General features: G+C 39.0%; 2 protein-coding genes across 5 annotated transcripts in view; both read right to left on the minus strand.

The window, feature by feature from the left end:
* On the minus strand, nt 1-20,195 carry abcc2 (ATP-binding cassette, sub-family C (CFTR/MRP), member 2). 3 transcript variants are annotated; one of them, XM_058059159.1, is made up of 33 exons: nt 20,055-20,195; nt 18,380-18,516; nt 16,613-16,786; nt 15,529-15,675; nt 15,322-15,459; nt 15,124-15,246; nt 14,964-15,019; nt 13,772-14,015; nt 13,466-13,650; nt 12,182-12,359; nt 11,859-12,113; nt 11,131-11,196; nt 10,594-10,731; nt 10,370-10,516; nt 10,215-10,299; nt 10,080-10,146; nt 9,876-10,002; nt 8,095-8,271; nt 7,670-7,837; nt 6,969-7,152; nt 6,303-6,438; nt 5,304-5,400; nt 4,991-5,210; nt 4,752-4,906; nt 4,515-4,670; nt 3,419-3,618; nt 3,214-3,340; nt 3,024-3,125; nt 2,223-2,366; nt 1,963-2,121; nt 1,726-1,892; nt 410-604; nt 1-314 (listed from the first exon to the last, which is right to left on the minus strand). In XM_058059159.1, exons 2-33 carry the CDS (start codon nt 18,422-18,424, stop codon nt 185-187), a joined length of 4,692 nt encoding a protein of 1,563 aa, XP_057915142.1. In that variant the 5' UTR covers nt 18,425-18,516; nt 20,055-20,195; the 3' UTR covers nt 1-184. The 3 variants fall into 3 exon arrangements, with proteins under 3 accessions (XP_057915142.1, XP_057915143.1, XP_057915144.1); XM_058059160.1 differs by lacking the exon at nt 20,055-20,195 and adding an exon at nt 18,841-19,494; XM_058059161.1 differs by lacking the exons at nt 15,322-15,459; nt 15,529-15,675; nt 16,613-16,786; nt 18,380-18,516; nt 20,055-20,195 and having other exon boundaries at nt 14,964-15,021; nt 15,125-15,201.
* cutc (cutC copper transporter homolog (E. coli)) overlaps nt 20,084-21,389 on the minus strand; it is a 5,290-nt gene continuing 3,984 nt past the window's right edge. The window contains exon 10 of one of the 2 annotated variants that reach the window (XM_058059174.1): nt 20,084-20,268. In XM_058059174.1, the coding sequence (XP_057915157.1) occupies nt 20,254-20,268 (15 nt within the window). In that variant the 3' untranslated portion in view covers nt 20,084-20,253. The remainder of the gene's footprint in view (nt 20,269-21,389) is intronic. The other variant, XM_058059173.1, reaches the window with a different exon arrangement.

Below are 21,389 nucleotides of genomic sequence, written 5' to 3' on the forward strand. Positions count from 1 at the left end.
CCATTTGGAAAAATATTTATTCACATTTGTTTAAATACAAACATTATTTACACATTGAATGTGATTGTGTTTGCTTTAGATACAAACATTTCTATCAACATACAATACAGTGCAACATTTTAAAATCATTTATCAAAACCAATTTATGCTACAACAAAAAAAAATACTCCAACAAACATTGAAATTATAGACTTGTGGTTTCTGCTTGTGTTATCCCAGCATCCTTTGCCATGGAATAGAAATGTCCTTGTTTTTCAAGCAGCCTACTCGGGGAATCAAACTCCACTATCCTACCGGAATCAAGCACCATCACCCTGTGCAGGAAGATCACAGATAATTGGCCAATCACAAATCTTATTAGCGCTCTGCTCTTTGAATATAATTAATAGTGAAAACGTCAGAATCCTACCTGGAGCTGTCCATGATGCTGTGCAGGCGGTGGGCGATCGTGAGGACGGTGCAGTGTGCAAACTCTTTCCGAATGGTGGTCTGGATCAGGTTATCCGTCTCCAGGTCCACAGCTGCCGTAGCCTCATCCAGGATTAATATGCGGGACTTTCTGAGCAGTGCACGGGCTAGACACAGCAACTGCCTCTGTCCAACGCTGCAAGTGTGTTGAGATATGGCACATAAACGGATGCTTGTTAGGCTACTTTAGGCAATAACCTGGGCCGGGTTCTAACTCCCATGCTTCATTGTATAAACAGTTATTAGGACAGCCAGAATTTGAATATATGGGAAGTGAAAATGTAGGAAAAAAGCAATGAATGCCCCTTTTGCAGCTTTAACTGTCTACATTTGAATGCAATTACAAACTTTGCCTTGGGTTTCATAAGCACATTAAATGGAGAAGCATTACCGCATTATGCACTAATGCACTTTCTTGCTTCTGGCGCCGCTCTAGTGGCAGCCTGCTACAGCAGCTCTCGCTCTTTGCTGAGTTTTTTTCTTCTTTTTATTCTTTTTCTAAGTTATTCTTAAAGGAGCTGCTTCGTAAATACTCAGTTCAACTGTCCACCATAGTGATAGTGTTGAGCTGGCATTTCTCGACATTTTTCGACAATGTTTTCGACCGCGCGCCGAAACACTATTGTTTACAGTAGGGACCAGCTGTTGGCGATCCCAATAGACTTCTACACCTATATGTACATCTGTGCAATTACATTCAGTATAGTTACTCCAGACTCCATTCACTGTGCAATATCTGATCAACCTCCATGTGCAATATTAAGGGCTCTAAATGCAATATACTAAGCTCTATGTGAAGTATTTCCATAACGCCTCATATTAACTCACTAGCAAGATCTCAGTGTGTAGACTGGTCATATATCTCATCTCGTTTCATATTATCTACATACTGTATTGTATATAACTCTGGGAAAAACTGTTGATTTTGTTAATACTTGGGTTGTTTATATTGTTTATTTTTCTATATTGTGTATTTTGTACTGCTTAACTGATTCTGTACTCTTGCTGCTGTGTAATGCAAATTTCCCCACTGAGGGACGAATAAAGGCATATTCATTCATTCATTTTCTACCGCTTTTTCCTCACGAGGGCATATCTTAATCTTAATCTTAATTAGCTGTTAGACGTGATCCCCAAGCTTTCTAAATTTGTGTTGCCAAAAAGGCAAAAAAAAAAAAAGCAAAACACACGCACAGAATTAACTGCTGATTGATCAATGAAATGCTTAAGACTTGAGTATGCATTTGTCAGACCTACCTCAGGTTCTCTCCTCCCTCTGCAACCTCATGCTGTAATCCCTCCTGCAGCCCTGCCACATACTCCTTAAGGTGGGAGAGCTCCAGCACTCTCCAGATGTTCTCATCACTGAATTTGTCAAATGGGTCGAGGTTCATCCTCAAGGTTCCGGAGAACAACACTGGATCCTACGTCCACACAGTCGGACAAGTCAGTGTTCTGTATAGACTGTTTATGTTAGAGTGTTTTTGTGTGTACCTGTGGTATGATGGTGAGTCTGTTTCTTAAATCATGCAGGCCTATTTTGGAAATATCAATATCATCGATGAGGATACGACCCTCAGCAGCTTCAATGATTCGAAAGAGACAGTTGGTCAGGCTGGATTTCCCAGCTCCAGTGCGGCCCACAATACCAATCTAAGCAAAGAATAGGGTAAATTTGTAAGAATACTTATGACAAAGGATATCAATATACAGTATATTTATAGTGCATCTCCACATTAAAGTCACAAACAAACCTTCTCTGTGCTGCCAATGTCACAGGAGATGCCATGCAGGACCAGGTCCAAACCAGGTCTGTAACGGACCTTGTAGTTTTCAAAAACAACTCTGCCTTCTTCAGGCCACTTCTCTGAAGGCCGAGTGTTCGTCACCCACATTGCCTAGAGATGTCATAATAAGGAGGAGCATGCAGTGCAAGTGAGTATTTTGAGCAAAGGTCAACTTTGTAAAACATTTTTTTTGACTTTTTTTTCATTCACTTTACCACATGAAAGTAAACGTGAAATTCGAAAAACATTTTTCAGTTATTTGCGTATTTTCAGGTTTCAGGTTCAGTAACATTTTGGGCTATAATTGTTAATTCATTCATTCATTCATTTTCTACCACTTTTCCTCACGATGGTCGCGGGGGGTGCTGGAGCCTATCCCAGCTGTCTTTGGGCGAGAGGCGGGGTACACCCTGGACTGGTCGCCAGCCAATCACAGGGCACATATAGACAAACAACCATTCACACTCACATTCATACCTATGGACAATTTGGAGTCGCCAATTAACCTAGCATGTTTTTGGAATGTGGGAGGAAACCGGAGTACCCGGAGAAAACCCACGCATGCACGGGGAGAACATTCAAACTCCACACAGAGATGGCCAATGGTGGAATTGAACCCTGGTCTCCTAGCTGTGAGGTCTGCGCGCTAACCACACGACCGCCGTGCCACCCCGGCTATAATTGTTGAGCAATAAAATCAATAATTGTGCGGTATGTACAGTATATATAGCCATGATAGTTTGTTAAAATACTTTCATATTTGCATACCTCATTATCAATGACGCTGTATTCACTAACTCTCTCCACTGCGACAATGTTGGTCTCCAGCTCTGAGGACATCCGAACGAGCCAGTTCAGGGTTTGGGTGACCTACAAGTTCCAGACAAAAAAAAAAAAAGTTGATATCACTATGGCTCATTCCCATCATCATTACTGTGTGAGTGCATCAGAGACTGACATTAAGGGCGTAAGATATAGACAGGCCAACCAAGCCGCTGTCTAGAGTATCCCTGGAAATGACGGCAAGCAAAGCAGCAAAAAACACCACCAGGTTGCCCAGAAACTCCAAACGAATAGCCAACCATCTGTAGATGAAACAAAGACATCACCATTTAACAACACAATTAGATAAAGTTAATTAAAATGTCATTTATCTCTCTGACCTATTAGACACGATCCACGGGTAGACGGTTTTTAGGTTCTCATCAATGGTGTTTTCATTGTGCTGGAGGAACCTTTCTTGATGGCCGTAAGCTCTTATCACAGAGAGGCCTGACACCGTCTCGCCGAAGTGGGAATATATAGGAGAGCGAGACACCGAGTCAAGCCGACGCAGCTGTCTTGACGTCGCTACGTAGAAACGCTTAGGGACAAAGGACAACAGTAAATCATCTGGAAACAGCTTATTTTAGAAAAAAAATATTTTGCATTAAAATAGAGTTATCCTGATCTGATTTGCCTTTTTTTTAAGAGCCTACACAATCTTTACAGAAGTGCTAATTGTAAACAACACCATGTCATTGAAGTATCCCTGCATTGTAAATGAAAATAGTCAGACAGCTACTTGCAATGTCTGCCAAATGACAATTCCATGGCGTGGTACTAGCAGAGCTGAATTCAATACCATAAATTTAATACGGTATTTGAAGACCAAACATAAAACATAAAGTGTATCTCAAGTAGTGGGGAGCAAGATTACTTTCAATGTTAGTGCAGACCTGCCAACATGTACCAAATTATCATACTCGACATGAATACACTTGTGTGCTTCACAATACTCATTTTGTTGTATTTTCCTGACAGAAAATATTTGACAAATACTTGTCCTTGTCCTCAACAGGTAAAAAAAACATACTAAAAATGTAATTAAAGACTATAATACAGTAATTTGACAGTAAATCTGTTTTTAATGTCTAACTTTTTATATCTGACTGCTGTGCCCCGCCCCGCTTTTACTCATCTTTTAACTGTGTATTAACCAATGAATGCTGTATTTTGGTGTGTCTTCTATTCTGTTTACTTGCTTTATTCAACTTCATTTTTCTGTAAAGTGTCTTTGAGTATCTTGAAAAGCGCTATACAAATAAAATGTATTATTATTATTAATTTTTCAGTTTTTCTGAGGAACAACAAAATTTACTTTTTCCTATAAAAACAAGCTTTTCATTAGACACGGACATTATGAACTGTAGATTCATATTACATTTTTTTTTTTTTACATTGACTTCCATTCATCAAATGTAAATCTATCCCTCTTACCTGTACAAAAAAGTACACAACAGCCAGTGGAATGATGACAATGATGAAGAAAGGCGTGGCCAGACAGATGACAAAGAGTGTCCCCAGGACACCCAAAAGACAAAGGAGCCAAGAGCGGAACGACTGTGGGATGGCTTCATCGACAGTAAATATATCCTATATTGGACAAATGCAGAAGAAATGAAATACAATGAAGTCCAATTTTCTTTAACCGCGTGGTTGCAGAATGAGTCCAACCTTTGCAAAGCGGTTGACCACCCTTCCTATGGGTGTGGTGTCAAAGAACAGCATTGGAACACGCAGTATGTTATTGAGAAGCCTTGAGTGCAAAATTTGCGATGCCGCAACCGAGGCGTTGGCCAGCAGTAGTGTACCAAGAAACACAAAGAGGCCTGCCATAAAAAGATATAGATGAGATTGCACCGCTCTCTTAAAAGTTAGCCATTACAAAATAATACTGTAGAATGTACACTTACCCTGAGCCACTCCCAGAGCTCCAAATACCCCCACCCTGGTGTCCCGCTTCCATGTAGGGTATGTCCGGTTGTAGTACTCCACTGCATCATCAGTCCAATCACTCAGCCAAATATTCTGGCCAATGAATGCAATATTCTGGATGAAGTACACCAGGAAGACCATGGTGGTATATCCCCAGCCCATAGCACGCAGGTACTGGAGGTAGACTGAAAATTTCACCTGGAGAATAAAAGACACAAAAAAAACCAATTATGGTTCCTTGATGTATTTGTGTAATTGAAACCAACCATAAAAAAACACATCTTAAATTACCTGTCCTGTTTCCATAGTTTCCTTCTCAATGAGCCTTTGGCCTTTGTTTGTTTCACTTTCGGATTTCCTTGTAGAACTGTTTTTCCCGACTCTAAAACTGGAAAAGTCCACAGTAACGTAAATTCTGGTGTGTTAGCTTCACCTACTAAATTTAGAGGAAAAAAAACTGATTTGAACAAATACACAGGTGTTTTAGCTGCATATGTCCACGTCATAAAACAGCATATCGTGGCATGCACCAGTCCATGAGGACCAGTCAGCTCTTTATTTGACAGGTGCCAATCATGAGGCATGGAAAAAAACTCATGACGAGCTTGTCAACCCATTGGAAATTGCAGAAAGTTATTACTCAATATAACAGTTTGACTCACAATTTCATCTTACAAACAACATTAAACTCATCACACAATAACTTAACACTATTAAAAAAAACATGTACCAATACAACTTTAAAATGAAAAACCACGAGCTGTCCACCAGCTGGAGCCAGAGGAGCCAAAAACTTAGCGGTTGGCTGAAGTCATTTCAGCACCCCAATGAATAAGTTGCTCAGACTCAATGCCTGATGGGAAAACTTTAAATGTACGTATATGTTTTTTTCATTTTAACCTATATTAATACATGTTTGCATATTTGTCAAGTACACTCTTTGAGTTTTAAGTTGCTGTGTGATGAATTTAATGTGGCTCGTAAAGTGTTCTTTGAAAGATGACACCATGAGTCAGACTGTTAAATTGTTATATATATGTTATATATAATGACCTCCTGCAATTTCCAATGGGTTGACAAGCTTGTTGTACGTGGATAACTCATGATTGGCTCCTGCCACAGAGATGCCCAAGCGGAGATTCAAACCCAGGTTTTCCCGACCACCTGACCGTGTGGCCTTCGTGCTACCGCAGGGTTCCAAGTTTAAGAAAAACCTGGCAGCTTATACACTAGAATTTACAGTAGTCTCATCCAGAAACAGTGTGATCGCCCTCCACAGTAATCTTATACCTGCTGTTGCGCTGACTCCGACGGATGCTGTTTTCTCTCTTTAGAGTCACAGTGACAGTGTCTTCCAAAGGGGAGTCAGGTTGGGCGTCATCTCCTTCAGGAATCATCTCCTCCTCCGCAACACTCTGGTCATGCTCTGGATAAAATCACACTGTGCTCAGGTATTGTTCTTGAGCCTTTCACCTCAAATTTCATAAGGACGATAAAATAGAAATAAACCTTGGATATACTTTAAAGTCGTTAGTATTCAGCTTGTATAGCAGTATAGATTTACTCTCTGCTGAAAATGATTCAACATGGTCAAGCATGATGGTGGTAGTGTCATGGCCAGGGGATGCATGAGTGCTGCCGGCACTGGGGAGCCGTGGTTCATTGTATAATGGGCTGAAACTAAGCAGAGAACAAGCCCCTACATACTGTATCATTCTTTGAATGCACGTTCTGAAAGCCTTATATACTGTGTATATTTTAGTTAATTTCACATTTTTTTATGCTTGAAACAGCCTAATTTATTAATATATATTTTGAAAAAACGTTATAAAGTGAAGCCACCAAATTCGAACCGCAAACTGAAAAAATGCATTCAATATCTTTTGCTAGATAATGTATGTACATAATAAAATACAGGTAGTCCATACGACTAATAGCGTGGGAAGCCTCAATTACCTCTCTCAGGTTTCGCAGCATTGTTTTGCTCTTTGGCATACGTGTCTAAAAACTCAGAAAAGGCTCCTTTGCTAGCACGGAGGCTGTTGTAGGATCCAACTTCAGAAACCACTCCATTGACCAAGACAACAATTTCATCCACATAAGGCAGGAAGCTCACTCCATGAGTCACCAGGATACGAGTCTGCATAAACAAAAACACACTGGACTTCAGCAGGGGAAAAACAAACAGAAAATACCATTCATTTGAAAATTGGAGCTTTAAAACCAATTTCACACTTCATTTTGTGACTCTGTATTTAGTCATACATTTACAAGTTATTCATTTGAGTGTTTGTAGAACATTCATTCATTCATTCATTTTCTACCGTCTTCGAGCAAGAGGCGGGGTACACCCTGAACTGGTCGCCAGCCAATCACAGGGCACATATAGACAAACAACCATTCACACTCACATTCATACCTATGGACAATTTGGAGTCGGCAATTAACCTAGCATGTTTTTGGAATGTGCAAGGAAACCGGAGTACCCGGAGAAAACCCACGCATGCACGGGTAGATCATGCAAACTCCACACAGAGATGGCCGAGGGTGGAATTGAACCCTTGTCTCCTAGCTGTGAGGTCTGCGCGCTAACCACTCAACCGCCGTGCAGTCTGTTTGTAGAACATTTGAAGTATTTCAACCTTGTATCCACACACCTTGTCTTTGAGTAGTCCATTAGGTCCGATCACTTTGTCAAAAAGATGTTTCCCCACGTGAGAATCCACAGCAGACAAGGGGTCATCCAGCAGATAAATATCAGCCTGGCTGTATGCTGCCCTGGCTAAGCTCACACGCTGCTTCTGACCTCCTGACAGGTTGATACCCTAGCAAAAGAAAGAGGAAGGATGTATTTTTTAAAAGCCATGGTATCCTTTATATTGTACAGTATATGCATGTTTGTTTTGAAAAGACAGGCACTATTGGACATTACTTCAGTGTGCTTTGATTGTTGAACAGCCGCCACAAATGTTTAACGACGACAATGTTTACCGAGTACACACATTATCCAGTATGTTTACACAGGGCAGTAGGCACACAAAGCAACACAAATCTGTCATGAATCAGAAAATCACTCTCTTACTTTCTCTCCAATCTCGGAAAGGTCACCACCAGGAAGAAGCTCCAGATCAGGAGCCAAGGCACAAGCTTGGATCACCTCCTGTAACCTCTTCTCCTCATGGGGAGAGCCAAACATGATATTATCCCTCAAAGTGGCATTTTGGATCCATGCTTGCTGTGGTACAAAGGCAAGAGAACCCTGGAAAAGTAGCAAAAAGTGCTTTAAAGTTCTTGTAAAGACAATTTTGACTAAGTTCCTTTTCTTCTATCATGGAGCCAAATGTATAAACTTTGTAAAGAATTATTCATTAATTCATTCATTTTCTACCGCTTTTTCCTCATGAGGGTCACGGGGGTGCTGGAGCCTATCCCAGCTGTCTTCGGTCGAGAGGCGGGGTACACCCTGGACTGGTTGCCAGCCAATCACAGGGCACATACAAACAACCATTCACACTCACATTCATACCTATGGACAATTTGGAGTCGCCAATTAACCTAGCATGTTTTTGGAATGTGATACTGACACTTGGGGGCATGATACCTGGCCTGATACCAGACAAACCATGTGATAACCTATAAATACTACAGTATTAATTGGCCCTGTACCCTAGAAACCGCCCATGAATGATACGAGAAAAGGCCGAAATGATACTGTGTCAAAGCCCAGGGCAGTGATACTGATAAAATATAGAGTTTAACCATGTCCAGTATCAGCCCCCGTAGTTGTCCACTCACAGCGTGAGTTACTCTGGTATCGTGCCCGTGAAACAACCAATCAGAGAACAGCACACGAGTGCTTAGTGCCTAGTGCTTCTCCAGTCACCAAAAAACCCAAACTTGATTAATGGAACTTTGATTGTCAGACATTGATAAGATAAGACTGTTGATAAAATATTATTGTTGAAATATTTTTGCAATTGTTGTGTTTACACTGTTTAGATATAATACATGTAATAAACTGAACATTTTCTGGAAACAAAATGGTCTTTTGATTAAATAGTACGTGATAATAAGCTCAGTACCTTCGGTCTTGGGCTGATACGGACACTTGGGGGCATGATACCTGGCCTGATACCAGACAAACCATGTGATAACCTATAAGTCCCACCCCCCTAACCACCCAGATTCCAACCTCATCCCAACAAAACATATATTATTCCTTGTCTACCAGAATGAAAAACCACACCACATCCAACCACCCTCACCCAGCTTGAGGCATCCGACCACGTGCCAAGAGCAACCAGTTCATTACTAGTCATCCTATTGTACATCATCCAGTACAGAAGAAAGAAACCACTCCAACTAAAGTCACCACACCAATCATCACAAGCTAACATGGATATAAAAACATCAATGTTATGGTATTGTTTCAATGAGATTGAAAAACAAATGTGAGACAAAAAAAGAAAAATATTCTGTAAAATACTTCAAATTAAATAATCACACTTGAGTCTTACTAGTCATTTTCACGATATGCGTTACATTAACGCCCAGTTTGGACTTTTAGGAAAAAACAATCAGACTGCACTTCTGGAATAACAACAAAAAACAGACTGTGTACATATATTTATACTGTTATTCTGTATATTTTGTATTTTTCATATTTTGTACTTTTCATTCTTTTTTAATAGATGTGTCTGCACCTACTATACCAAAACAAATATAACAAATAGTATGTGTTTGATCATACATGGCAATAAACCTTTTCTGATTCTGATTCTGATTCTACTTCCCAATTGTCACTGCTATCCCAACTACAGCGTTAGAATTAGAATTTCCAATGAGGCTTGAGTTGTGTTCTACCTGAATATTGATGAATCCTTTGGTGCTGTGCATCTCTCCCAGAATGGCCGACATTAGAGAAGACTTGCCCGAGCCGACAGCTCCCACAACTGCAACCAGCCGCCCAGGCTTGATTTCCAAAGACACACTTGCAAAATATAGGTCAGAATTAATTAGTGTTCCTACAGTATAAATGTGTTGTATTGTGTTTCATGTAAAGCATACTTCTTAAGCAGGGGCTCGCCATCTTTTTGCCATGAAAAGGAACCATGGGACACGCTAACAGCGGAAGCTAAAAAGAATAGAATAGATTTAAAGTGGCAATCAGAGAAGATTAAAGTGCTTCTTATTTGAACATACTGATGCTAGGGTCATGTCGCACAACATCACTTTCAAGGTCTTCGCCTCCCAAAAACTTTTCAAGACGCCTTCTGGACACTGCGGTCTAGAATGTTAAATAACACAATAATTAGTCATTTAGGACAAATGGGGTCAAAATGACTTTGTGTACTTACTTGCACAATAGCTGCGATGAGCATCGGCAACATGGCGAGAGGGAATCTGAGTATGTTGAAAAGAGAGATGGACGTGAACGCCTTCTCAGCGGTCAACAAGTTGTCCGAACTCACGCCGACAAACACGGCAAACGTGGCCAAAGACACCTAAGACAAAAACAGTATGAGAAAATAATCCATGCTTTTTACCTTCTGCTGGGATGTAATATTTTGAGTGGACTCACCAGAGCTGGAGCACAACTGAAAATGAAGGTGGAGACTGACGTGAGGTAGGCGAACTTCTTCATGACGTTCAGTTCTTGGCCTCTGATGTCTTCCACCTGAGCTTGGAAGGATGGCTCCCATGCGTACAGCTTCAAAATCTAAAAATAAAACCACAGTCCGTATCTAAACAATGCTTTCATGTGGTGGGGTACACAAAAGAAGGTCCTCCGAAAGATTAGCATTTTCTGAAGCTCTTTATTCTTGCTTTTTGATCCAAGGATTTCCTGTTCTATTTCAAAAGGGTCACTTCCTGACTTTTGTTCAGTTCTCATCCTTCTAGTATAAGAGTTTAAGAAAAGTTCTGCGCTGTGTGCACCCAAGCGTTATGTAAACAAATAGCTTTCCATTATGAAAAATATTTTTATTGCTACTTTCGATTTCGCCCTTGCGGTGCATTGATTGCTTTAGCTGACTTGCCTCATCTGAGAGACAACAATCATACCGTTAGTGAAAGCTATTACTGGAATTCTATGAATGTGTTTGAGATGCGCACTCACCTTCATCCCATTGAGTATTTCATTCATAATCTTCAATCGCTTATCTTTGAATTTCATGTTCTCTATCTGAAAGGAAAGAAGAAGATGTCATTTGTTGGTTTTCTTGGACGTTTTTTTTTTTTTTTTTAGCGTCCACTGTTAGCTTTGCTCCTTCCTACTCCTTCTTGGACATGCAGAATTGTGAATTATGTTGTGATTGTATGCATATTCAATATGAATTAAACTATTGCTAGCTCATATTAGTTTGTTTGCTTGTGCTAGAATGCACATAAAAGGGACAAAAATATGTGTTCATGCTTCACATAAGGATTATGAATGATGGGCAAAATTCCCTCAAAAAGCGCAGTTCCCCTTTAAGATTTCAATTTGGACTACAGGCTTATAAATATTATAAATGTTTATATTCGTCCATCAGATAGCGCTAATTTTCCCATTCAAAATTTCCCAACTTTTACAGTTTTTAGCAATGGTGTCTTGCTATTTAAATAAAAAAAAAGGTGTGCATTTAAAAATATATATATATATATATATATATATATATGTGATAATACTTTTGCTATACTATATAAACACATTGTCCTTTAAGCAAATCTGGTATGTATATTTCAGACAGAAATAGTTTTAAAGGTTGAAAAATAAAAATGTATATTTTTACAGCAGTGATGTTGATATATAAGACTGTGAATATGAAATGTTATAGACTTTGGCTACATGTGTCTGTTTCTAACCTGGAAATTTCTGGCCTTGCTGGCCAGCAGTCCATTAATTGGCACCATTAGCACCATGACTGCCAGTCCAGCCAACACGGAAGGTCCAAGTTCCTGCCACAGGAACACAATGGACAAGGCGATCTGCAGAGGGCAGGACCACAGCAGATGGATAAAGTTTGTGACGTCGTTGAATCGCTGGGCGTCAGCGGACATCAGGTTCACGGTTTCCCCAACTGTGGATTCTTTGCGTGTGTCATTGGAGACCACCAGTGCCTTGAGAACAAATAGTAAAACCTGAGCATCACTATTTCACTTCAAAACAGTGCCATTGTTTGTTTTACCTTTTTGTAAACGGCAGCCATGATAGCCGTCCGGACTTTCATGCCAAGAACAAAGCAGCGCTGGAAGTACTGCTGCAGGAACAGAGACTGCAGCAGGGCCACGACGAGAAGTAATACTGCATATAGATAGCCTTCCCATGCATAACTGTTTGTATCCTGAACGAAGGAAATCATCAACCTGGGTGGACAAAACAGATTGTTCATAAAGAATGGAGAAAGAGGCCAAAGATAAAGGTATGGCACTATAGCACCGCTTTATGTACACCACTAATTGTGTCGATGTGATTTATGTCAAATGCAATTAAAGGGGAGCTTGAGCACCTTTCAGAAATTGGAAAAAGTTTGTTAAGGTGAGCAGAAGGGGCACAGGGGGCCGGGAAGTGTTGTACTTGAAGGATTTGTTAACTGCAAAATCATTCATTCATTTTCCTCACGAGGGGTCGCTGGAGCCTATCCCAGCTGTCTTCGGGCGAGAGGCGGGGTACACCCTGGACTGGTCGCCAGCCAATCACAGGGCACATATAGACAAACAACCATTCACACTCACATTCATACCTATGGACAATTTGGAGTTGCCAATTAACCTAGCATGTTTTTGGAATGTGGGAGGAAACCGGAGTACCCGGAGAAAACCCACGCATGCACGGGGAGAACATGCAAACTCCACACAGAGATGGCCGAGGCTGGAATTGAACGCTGGTCTCCTAGCTGTGAGGTCTGCGCGCTAACCACTAGACCGCCGTGCCACACATATACATATATGTTTAAAAAAATCTCATGGGATGGTGTATGTATTTTACATTTATGATGTTAAAGAGAGGTAGTTTGTCTATATGTGCCATGTGATTGGCTGGCGACCAGTCCAGGGTGTACCCCGCCTCTCGCCCGAAGACAGCTGGGATAGGCTCCAGCACCCCCTGTGACCCTCGTGAGGATAAGCGATACAAAATGAATGAATGAATGAACGTTAAAGAGAGGTTGTTTGTCTATATGTGCCCTGTGATTGGCTGGCGACCAGTCCGGGGTGTACCCCGCCTCTCGTCTGAAGACAGCTGGGATACGCTCCAGCACCCCCGTGACCCTCGTGAGGATAAGCGGTAGAAAATGAATGAATGTTAAAGAGAGGTTGTTTGTCTATATGTGCCCTGTGATTGGCTGGCGACCAGTCCTGAGTGTACCCCGCCTGTCACCCGAAGACAGCTGGGATAGGCTCCAGCACCCCCCGTGACCCTCGTGAGGATAAGCAGTAGAAAATGAATGAATGAATGTTAAAGAGAGACTTACTTTAGTAGCTGAGGGCTGGCAAATGACAGCAGATCCTGCAGAAGCTTAAAAAAGGCCGATTCAATCAGAACCCATTGAAATGTCTTGTAGATGGTGGGTACGAGCCACGAGTTAGGATAGTTTTCTTCTTCCTTCTTTTTCTTAGTTTTTTTTTCTTTTTTGGCTTCTTTTTTGCCTCTTTCCTCCTAATAAAAAAAAAACGATGATAATGAAAATGGCACCAGGCAGAGGATCAATAAATAAAATCAATTACAAGAAAAGTGGACTGACTGTGGTGTTTTTTTTGGTTTTTTTTTGCATACTCACCATCATCAACACATCCTGACTGACACCTTTCCCCAGACCAGAAGAGACTCCATTTTGAAAAGCCTCATTCGGTGATTTCTCTAAAATCTTTTTTTTCGCCTTTTGGTACCGCTGACGAGCAGCGGCAAACTCCAGTTGCATGAAGTGCTGAAAGTTCTCGCTGATGTAGGCTGTGCTGTCCACCTCATTCAGCGCCCACATGTCCTCTTGAACCAGGGGCCGCCTGTAGCCTTTCATCGCCATACTGGGGAGAACAAGACAGAGCAGACATCTAATGTTATACTTTACATAATGCACTGTGTTATAATGACTACCTCTTTCATTTTGACTTTAATAACTTGATACAGGCATTAGAAATTTACATTAATTATATTTTGGGGATATTTACATGAGTACCAAGTATTTCTTCGAAAGACGGCTTTTAAATATAATGGTGTAAAAAATCAGAAAAATGCTGTCACTTGTTGTATGGCTAAAATACCATGCTGATGAGTATTTTATTTGTTTATTTATATAAACCAAACTGCGCAAGGTGAAAGTGTGTATTTAAGATGGGACAATACACAAGATTGGGTCAACGAGGAAGAGAAAAGATGAGCTTTTAAAAAAAGCAGAGCAAAAAAAATATATGACAAGATATTGCAATCTACTAGTGTCTATGCTTGCGCCCCCCCTTGAATTATTATGAGAATAATGTTGTAATATTACATAAAAAATTACATAATTTTTGTAGCAGAAAATTGAAATATTAATGAAAAAAATAAATTGAACAAAATGAATACAGTTTTAATTTGGGGGAAATCAGGCAGAATAAGTTATAATGTTTGGAGAACAGAGCCAAAATATTGTGGGAATAAAGTCATAATTAAAAAAAAAAAGTACATTAAGAAAGTTGAATTATTTTCAAATAAAAAAAAACAGCAGCAGCAAAAAGGGAAAAAATAGCTGTTGTTTTATGAGAATAAAGTCACAATATTAAGAGAAAAAAAGTCATATTCTAATGAGAAAAATGTTCCAATTAAAAAAAAACATTCCTAAGACCAGAGTCATGATTATGATAAATAAACAAAGAAAAATTAAGTTGGAATTTTTTTTGGGACAATTAGGTTAGGAAAAAAAATCTATAATATTACAGGAATAAAGTCAAAATATTATGTCATGCTTGTAAGGGTTTCAGAGTGAGAAGTTTTACCTATTAAACCAGTTGAAAGTGATTCTGCTCAAAAATGGTGCACCTGCCTCTGGATTCTGTAAGAAATGATACGATAAAAAACTGCACTTTGATGGATGATGAAGATTTGAGCAATAAAAGGAGTGAAAAGCAAACAAACACTCCACCGGAGTGCTTATACCTTTTTTGCAATCTCTCTAGTTTCTGGAGAGATGTCAGCCACAACAGAAAAGATGAGTGCAATCACTTCCAGCCCAAAGGAGATGCAGATGAGGCAGAATCGAGGCACGTCGGCGATGACTCCCTAGTTCAATAACAGGGTTTGGCAAGCGCTTGTGCCAAATGCTTACAACTTGATATCACTTCCAACAGTTCTTACCTGCCTGAATGCTTCACGTATGACAGTCTGGAGAGGGAAAACATCACACAGAACTACAAAAAACCAGAAGAGGAAGAGAGTGGCAGAATCTATTGCTCCTCTTTTTCTTAGTCCTTCTTGGCACAGCAGCACTATGACCTAAAATAATAGGAGAGGTTAGAATGTGCATGATGAAAGCCAGAGTGGTGAAACATGTCTAAATCCTACCCATGACACAGCATAAAGGATGGGGTTGACATAGTACACACTAGGGTTCTTCTCTGGTGAAGGTGGGTCTTGGTTTGGACTGAAATCTTCTCCTAAAGTGACGGCCAGAGATGCAATGGCAGTCAGGAACAAGAGAGCTGCAACAAGCTGGAGGGGACAGACAATACATCCATTCATAACACAAACACTAATAATATGTGTCTATGTCAGGGGTGGGCAAACTTTTTGACTCGAGGGCCGCATTGATATGACAAAATTTACGGGGGGGGGCAGACTATATATTTTACACGTAACAGTCCACCTGGTATTATTGTATCTGTAAAATTGTCATGCAATCTGCTATTATTATTTATTATTTTATATTTATATTTAAATATTTTAAAAATAATAAAATATAATAGTAATTACAATAATATTAAAATAATAATTATTATATTATTATGTAAAATATGCAAATATAACAATAATATTATATATAATTAATATAATAATTAGCATTAATATAACAATTATAATAATCATAATAGTTCTAATAATAATTATAATAATCTAATAATCTAATAATCTAATAATAATAATAATAATAATAATAATAATAATAATAATAATACTAATAATAATTATTATTATTATTATTATTATTATGTGCTTGTGTCCCTTTTTTCAGGAACACTTTGTAAACAACAGACCATGTCAAAAAACGAAATTGATAAAACCATCAAAAGGTTGGCTCAGGCCATGATGCCAGGTTGTATGTTGAGTTTAAATGAAATACTTTGGAAAGATTGGGCGGGCCGTATTCAAACACTTGGCGGGCCGGATGTGGCCCCCGGGCCGTAGTTTGCCCACCCCTGGTCTATGTAATATGCATGAACATTTTCCTATAATGTGTAACCTTTTTGCACGCTACATGCCTCCACAATCTCTCACTTCCTGTAACGTGTGACGTTTTGCCCGATATAGCGACTGTATTACTACAGATGCTGCACCGAACAATTTATAATTCATCAAATACTAGGAGGCTAAATAGACATGCTGATGACGTTAATCAAATATTGACTTCTGTGTCTGGGTGTTGCCATACCTGTTTGCAGAGGTAAAGTTTGGACACGTATTTTGTTTTATTTGAACTCCTGCAGAGAGCCACCAGGTGGTAGGGGGCACAGAGCCACAGGAAGCCCAAAGGAACCCACACCAGCACCGTCTGCTCCACACATGTTGGCAGGTCCGGATCCTCCCTCTCTAAATATGAAGAGTTCTGCAGCCAGCAAAAGTCAACATGCATCCATGTATACATTACATGTAAACAGAAAAAAAACTATGCTAAGCCAACATGCACCACATGTAATTAAAACTATGCTACTATGGCCAATTTAAGGTCATCGTGTAGCCTCATTTAACATTAAAGCACACACTGTTATACAGGCAGAACATTGTCATTTAGTTACTTCCATTTACTTAAACTAATAATCCTTACTCATTTTATTATGGGCAAACAACTGCAATGCAGAGTTTGTGTGTGTACTGACGCAAGCATTTTTCCAGATCATCATTATAAAGAGTTTTCTTCTTTATACTTTATACTTTATACTCTTTAGACTTCAAGCTGAGTCATGGCTGACTGTACTTTTATTGTCTAGTCACATGTTTAGGTCTTTTGCTGTCTCAAATCAGATACCATGAATTCATTTTTGTATCACACTGTCTATATATATTGTATACTTTATATATGCAGATACAATTGACATATGTATGTCAAATATTAGCTATAATAATGATTACCATTAAGGATGTCCGATATTGGCTTTTTTGACGATAACCGTCAAAATTGTTGTCCAACTCTCAATTTCCCAAATTACCATTACCGATATGTGTAACATGATTCCCTGTGGTGGAATCAACACATCGGTTTTCATGATCGGGAAAAATCAGATACTGATATCAGATTCTGATATCAGATACTGATATCGAAAGATATCGGCACGATAAATATCGGTACCGATAATAATTGGACATTCCAAATTATTATTGTTTTTGTTTTTAAACTACCTGGGTTTGCACTAAATAAAAGAAAAATACAGCAAAAACAAAATGACAAAATGTCAAAATATTATGGAAATTAAGTCATAACATATTAAAATAAATAAATAAGTAAAATGTACAGTTGAAATTGCCGAAAAATAAAAAAAAAACACAGCAAGAAAAGAAAAAAGACTGCAATTTTACAAGAATATGGGGAAAAAAAGTCGTAATTTAGTGAGAAAAAAAGAATAAACTTGTAATATTATGAGGGAAAAATAACGTCATTTTTGTATCGTAGAGTGGACATATTAAAGAACGTTTTAAGTCACAGCATTGAGAAACAAATATAATGGTAATGGTTTTATTTCATTTGAACATGCAAAGTTGTAATTTTTGTCCAAACATTCTAATATTATGGGAATCAAGTCAAAATATTCTGAGAACGAAGTCATAATATTATGAGGAAAATACTTTACTCTGATTTCTTTAAGAAAGTTGAAAACCTTGGATATTAAAAAAATACAAAATTGTGGAAATATATATATATATAAAGTTTTAGCAAATCTACGTGTTGGTGTACAGAATATGGCCCTGGCGTGTGTGGCCCTCAATGGAAAAAGTTTGGACACCCCTGTCAATTTCTCTAGAATATTAAAATGAATCTAAAAAAAACAAACATTAAACATAAAAAAGACATAGAACGTATTGTGTCCCATTTTAGTGTACTGTAGATGTTTTGTATTGATTAGAACATGCCAATGACTCCATAGCAGATAACATGAAGTTGTTTCCTTCCCTTGCTTCCACTGGAACAAAAATCAGAACTCACCCAGAAGATGGAACCACAATACTCCTCCAGGACCGCAGCACACATGGTCCACACAGATGGCCTCAGGCTCCCTTCAAAGACTAGTCAACTCCAGATGTCTCCTCCTCAGAGTATACTCAAGAGCTCCTCACTCTCCCCTGTCCACGCATGGGAAGACAATCGCAGGAAGTGACACAGAGAGACTTTAAGCCATGAGGTTTTGAAACTGAAGGCAAAATAGTCTAGTAAACTCTAGAATCCCGTTGATGCTATGATCTGATGATGATCCTCCTCGTTTTTCTTTAGCGTTAGGCAGTCTTCTCTTGTGTGGCCAAGGACAGAACACCAGTAGAGTCACTGAGAAAATCCAGCTTGCACCAGTTAGTTCACGGACGCTCCTCAACTCACAAATGTGTCTAAAGTTCAAGTGATCGCGGAGATGGTTGCATAAAGATTGATATGAAAGAGAGAGCGGGACTTGCCTCTGCTTGTGAGCTCTTTCTCCCCTAAATGGAATGTGTTTTGGGAAAGGGGAGGGAATGAGCTCATTAAGAGCGCCCTTTTCCTGTTGGGTTTCCACTTCTCTGCACGCAGTACACATTTTTTTCAATTCTTGTCACATCAGATTCAAATCAGGAGGCAACTCAACTCCTCACATAAATGCTGCAGAAAGTTGGTTTCAATACGGAAAACTGTGGAGACTACCTAGGGATGACCTTCTCCCTTTTATTTAAATCCAAAAATCACATTGTATAACAAATATTGGTAGTGTTAGACTGAAAACAACCATTAATATTAAGAACAAAACAGTTGTGGTGCCATGTTTTTTGTATGATAAAGTACAGCAAAACATACACGTGCATGTCAACATAAAGTCACACGTGTGTGTGTGACTGTGCAGAAATAACTTTACTATGAAGTAGCTTTATCCTATCTCTCACTGACCGGTATGATGGTCCTGATGGTTAATCATTACATTACATACTTGATAACGACCACATGGCCTGTAACTTGGTTGACTCATTATGCATGTGCAGCCTCAAGGACATGTGATACATAATCAAAGTCCACAATAATATAATATGAATTTCAACACAGACCTTAATGATGATTACCACGCTTGTTATGTCATATGTACATATTACATCAGTAATATCACAAACATCAGCTGTAGCAAAAATTATTGTAAAGAAGGTTAAAAAAAAGTACATTATATATGTGCTAAGCAAATTTCAAAAAAGAAAGAAATTCCAGTTTGTAAATAATCACTTTGTTTCTTTTGGCTTTTTCCTGATTACAGTAATTTGGAAAATCAGTTTGTAAATAATAAATAATAAAACAGTTGGCAAAATGAAAACAAGTACTTTGGAGAGCAGGATTCGTGGTTTTATTTACCACATCATGTCTTCCAGGTCCTGAAGCAGCAAAACAGCCCCAGACCATCACACTACCGCCACCATATTTTACTATTGGTATGTTCTTTTCCTGAAATGCAGTGTGAAATGTAATGGGACACACATTTTCCAAAAAGATCAACTTTTGTCTTGTCAGACCACAGAGTATATTCCCAAAGGTCTTGAGGATCATCAAGATGTTTTATGGAAAAATTCAGATGAGCCTTAATGCTTTTTTTGTTCAGCAGAGTTTTCCTCTTGCCCACTGTTTTTCTTATGATCATAAAATCATAAACACTGACCTTAACTGAGGCTAGTGAGGCCTGCAGTTCAGTAAAGATGTTGTTGCGGGGTCTTTTGTGACCTCTTGGATGAGTTGTCACTGCGTTCTTCGGATAATTTTGGCTGGCCGGCCACTCCTGGGAAGATTCACAACAGTTCCATGTTTTCGCCATTCATGGATAATGGCTCTGGCTGTAGTTTGCTGGAGTCCCAAAGCTTTCAAAACTTTTTTTTCTATATTTAAGTGTGACAAACATGCAAAAAAGAACTCAGGAAGAGGGCAAACACTTTTTCACATCACAATAATTGCCTTGTTTTCTTAGAAAAAAATGCTGAAAAAGTCAAATTGTCTTATATTGTCTTGAGATTTATACATACAATCAGATATTAAGACAATAAAAAGACCAGCCTTTTTGTTTAGTCTTTTCTCATCCAGGCCAATGACGAAGCCCACTCAAGGAAAAAACAAAACGTTTTCAAAGTGTCACAAGTGCTCATGACACTGAACTATAATGTTCAGCCATATAAAAAAAATGTGTTATGCTTGTCAAACACTGTCACGTTTTAGAATGACCTGACAAGCTGCCATCAGTGCCGGCTCATCAAGTAATAGACTCTGCCCTGTCAGTGTTTCACCCCTTGACCATGGATGGTTTTGTTTGTTTTGTGACATCACTGGTTCAGTGAATGGAGAATGTTTTGCTTCGGTAGTGTCAACCGCAGATTCACCTGCTGCAAAGAAAATGACCTATTTTTTTTTTCAACTCAGTGGCATATTTTGGATTGGAAATACTTATGTTAATTTGTTTATTAGTTTGTTTTGCCAGTCCTTATCCACCTGGTTACAGTGCCTTTGAGGGTCAAACTGTGTTGTGACCGACATCCGATATTGTTCCTGCTCTTAAGCAGACATCAAAGAAAAACATGCAACAAACAGCTAAAATTATAATTTTTTTAATTACAACAAATAAAACTAGAGCTTCACAGTTTGTCTCTACCAAATGTAAAGGTTCTGTGAATATGGCTGAAAACAACCACAACATGAGAGTGATTTTCTTGCTAGAAATGACAGTGCAAGTGAAAGCAGCAAACACTGTAAAAATATTGCTATTTTTGTAAAAACACACATTCTTTGGCACCATTTTGAAATAATAATTATAACATCTACAATAAACGGAGCAGTGTTGATAGAAACAGTAAATATTTATGTTATTAAATATAACACATTGTCCATCCATCCATCCATATTATATCCCAAATGTGTACATAAACACAAATAATTTAATTTAGCCAGGCTATGAATACCTAAATACCTTTCTGGGGAGGGGCCACATACTGAAAAATGAAAGGGCCAC

Source organism: Doryrhamphus excisus, chromosome 20 (genome assembly GCF_030265055.1).
Source record: "Doryrhamphus excisus isolate RoL2022-K1 chromosome 20, RoL_Dexc_1.0, whole genome shotgun sequence".
In the NCBI taxonomy this organism is placed as follows: domain Eukaryota; kingdom Metazoa; phylum Chordata; class Actinopteri; order Syngnathiformes; family Syngnathidae; genus Doryrhamphus; species Doryrhamphus excisus.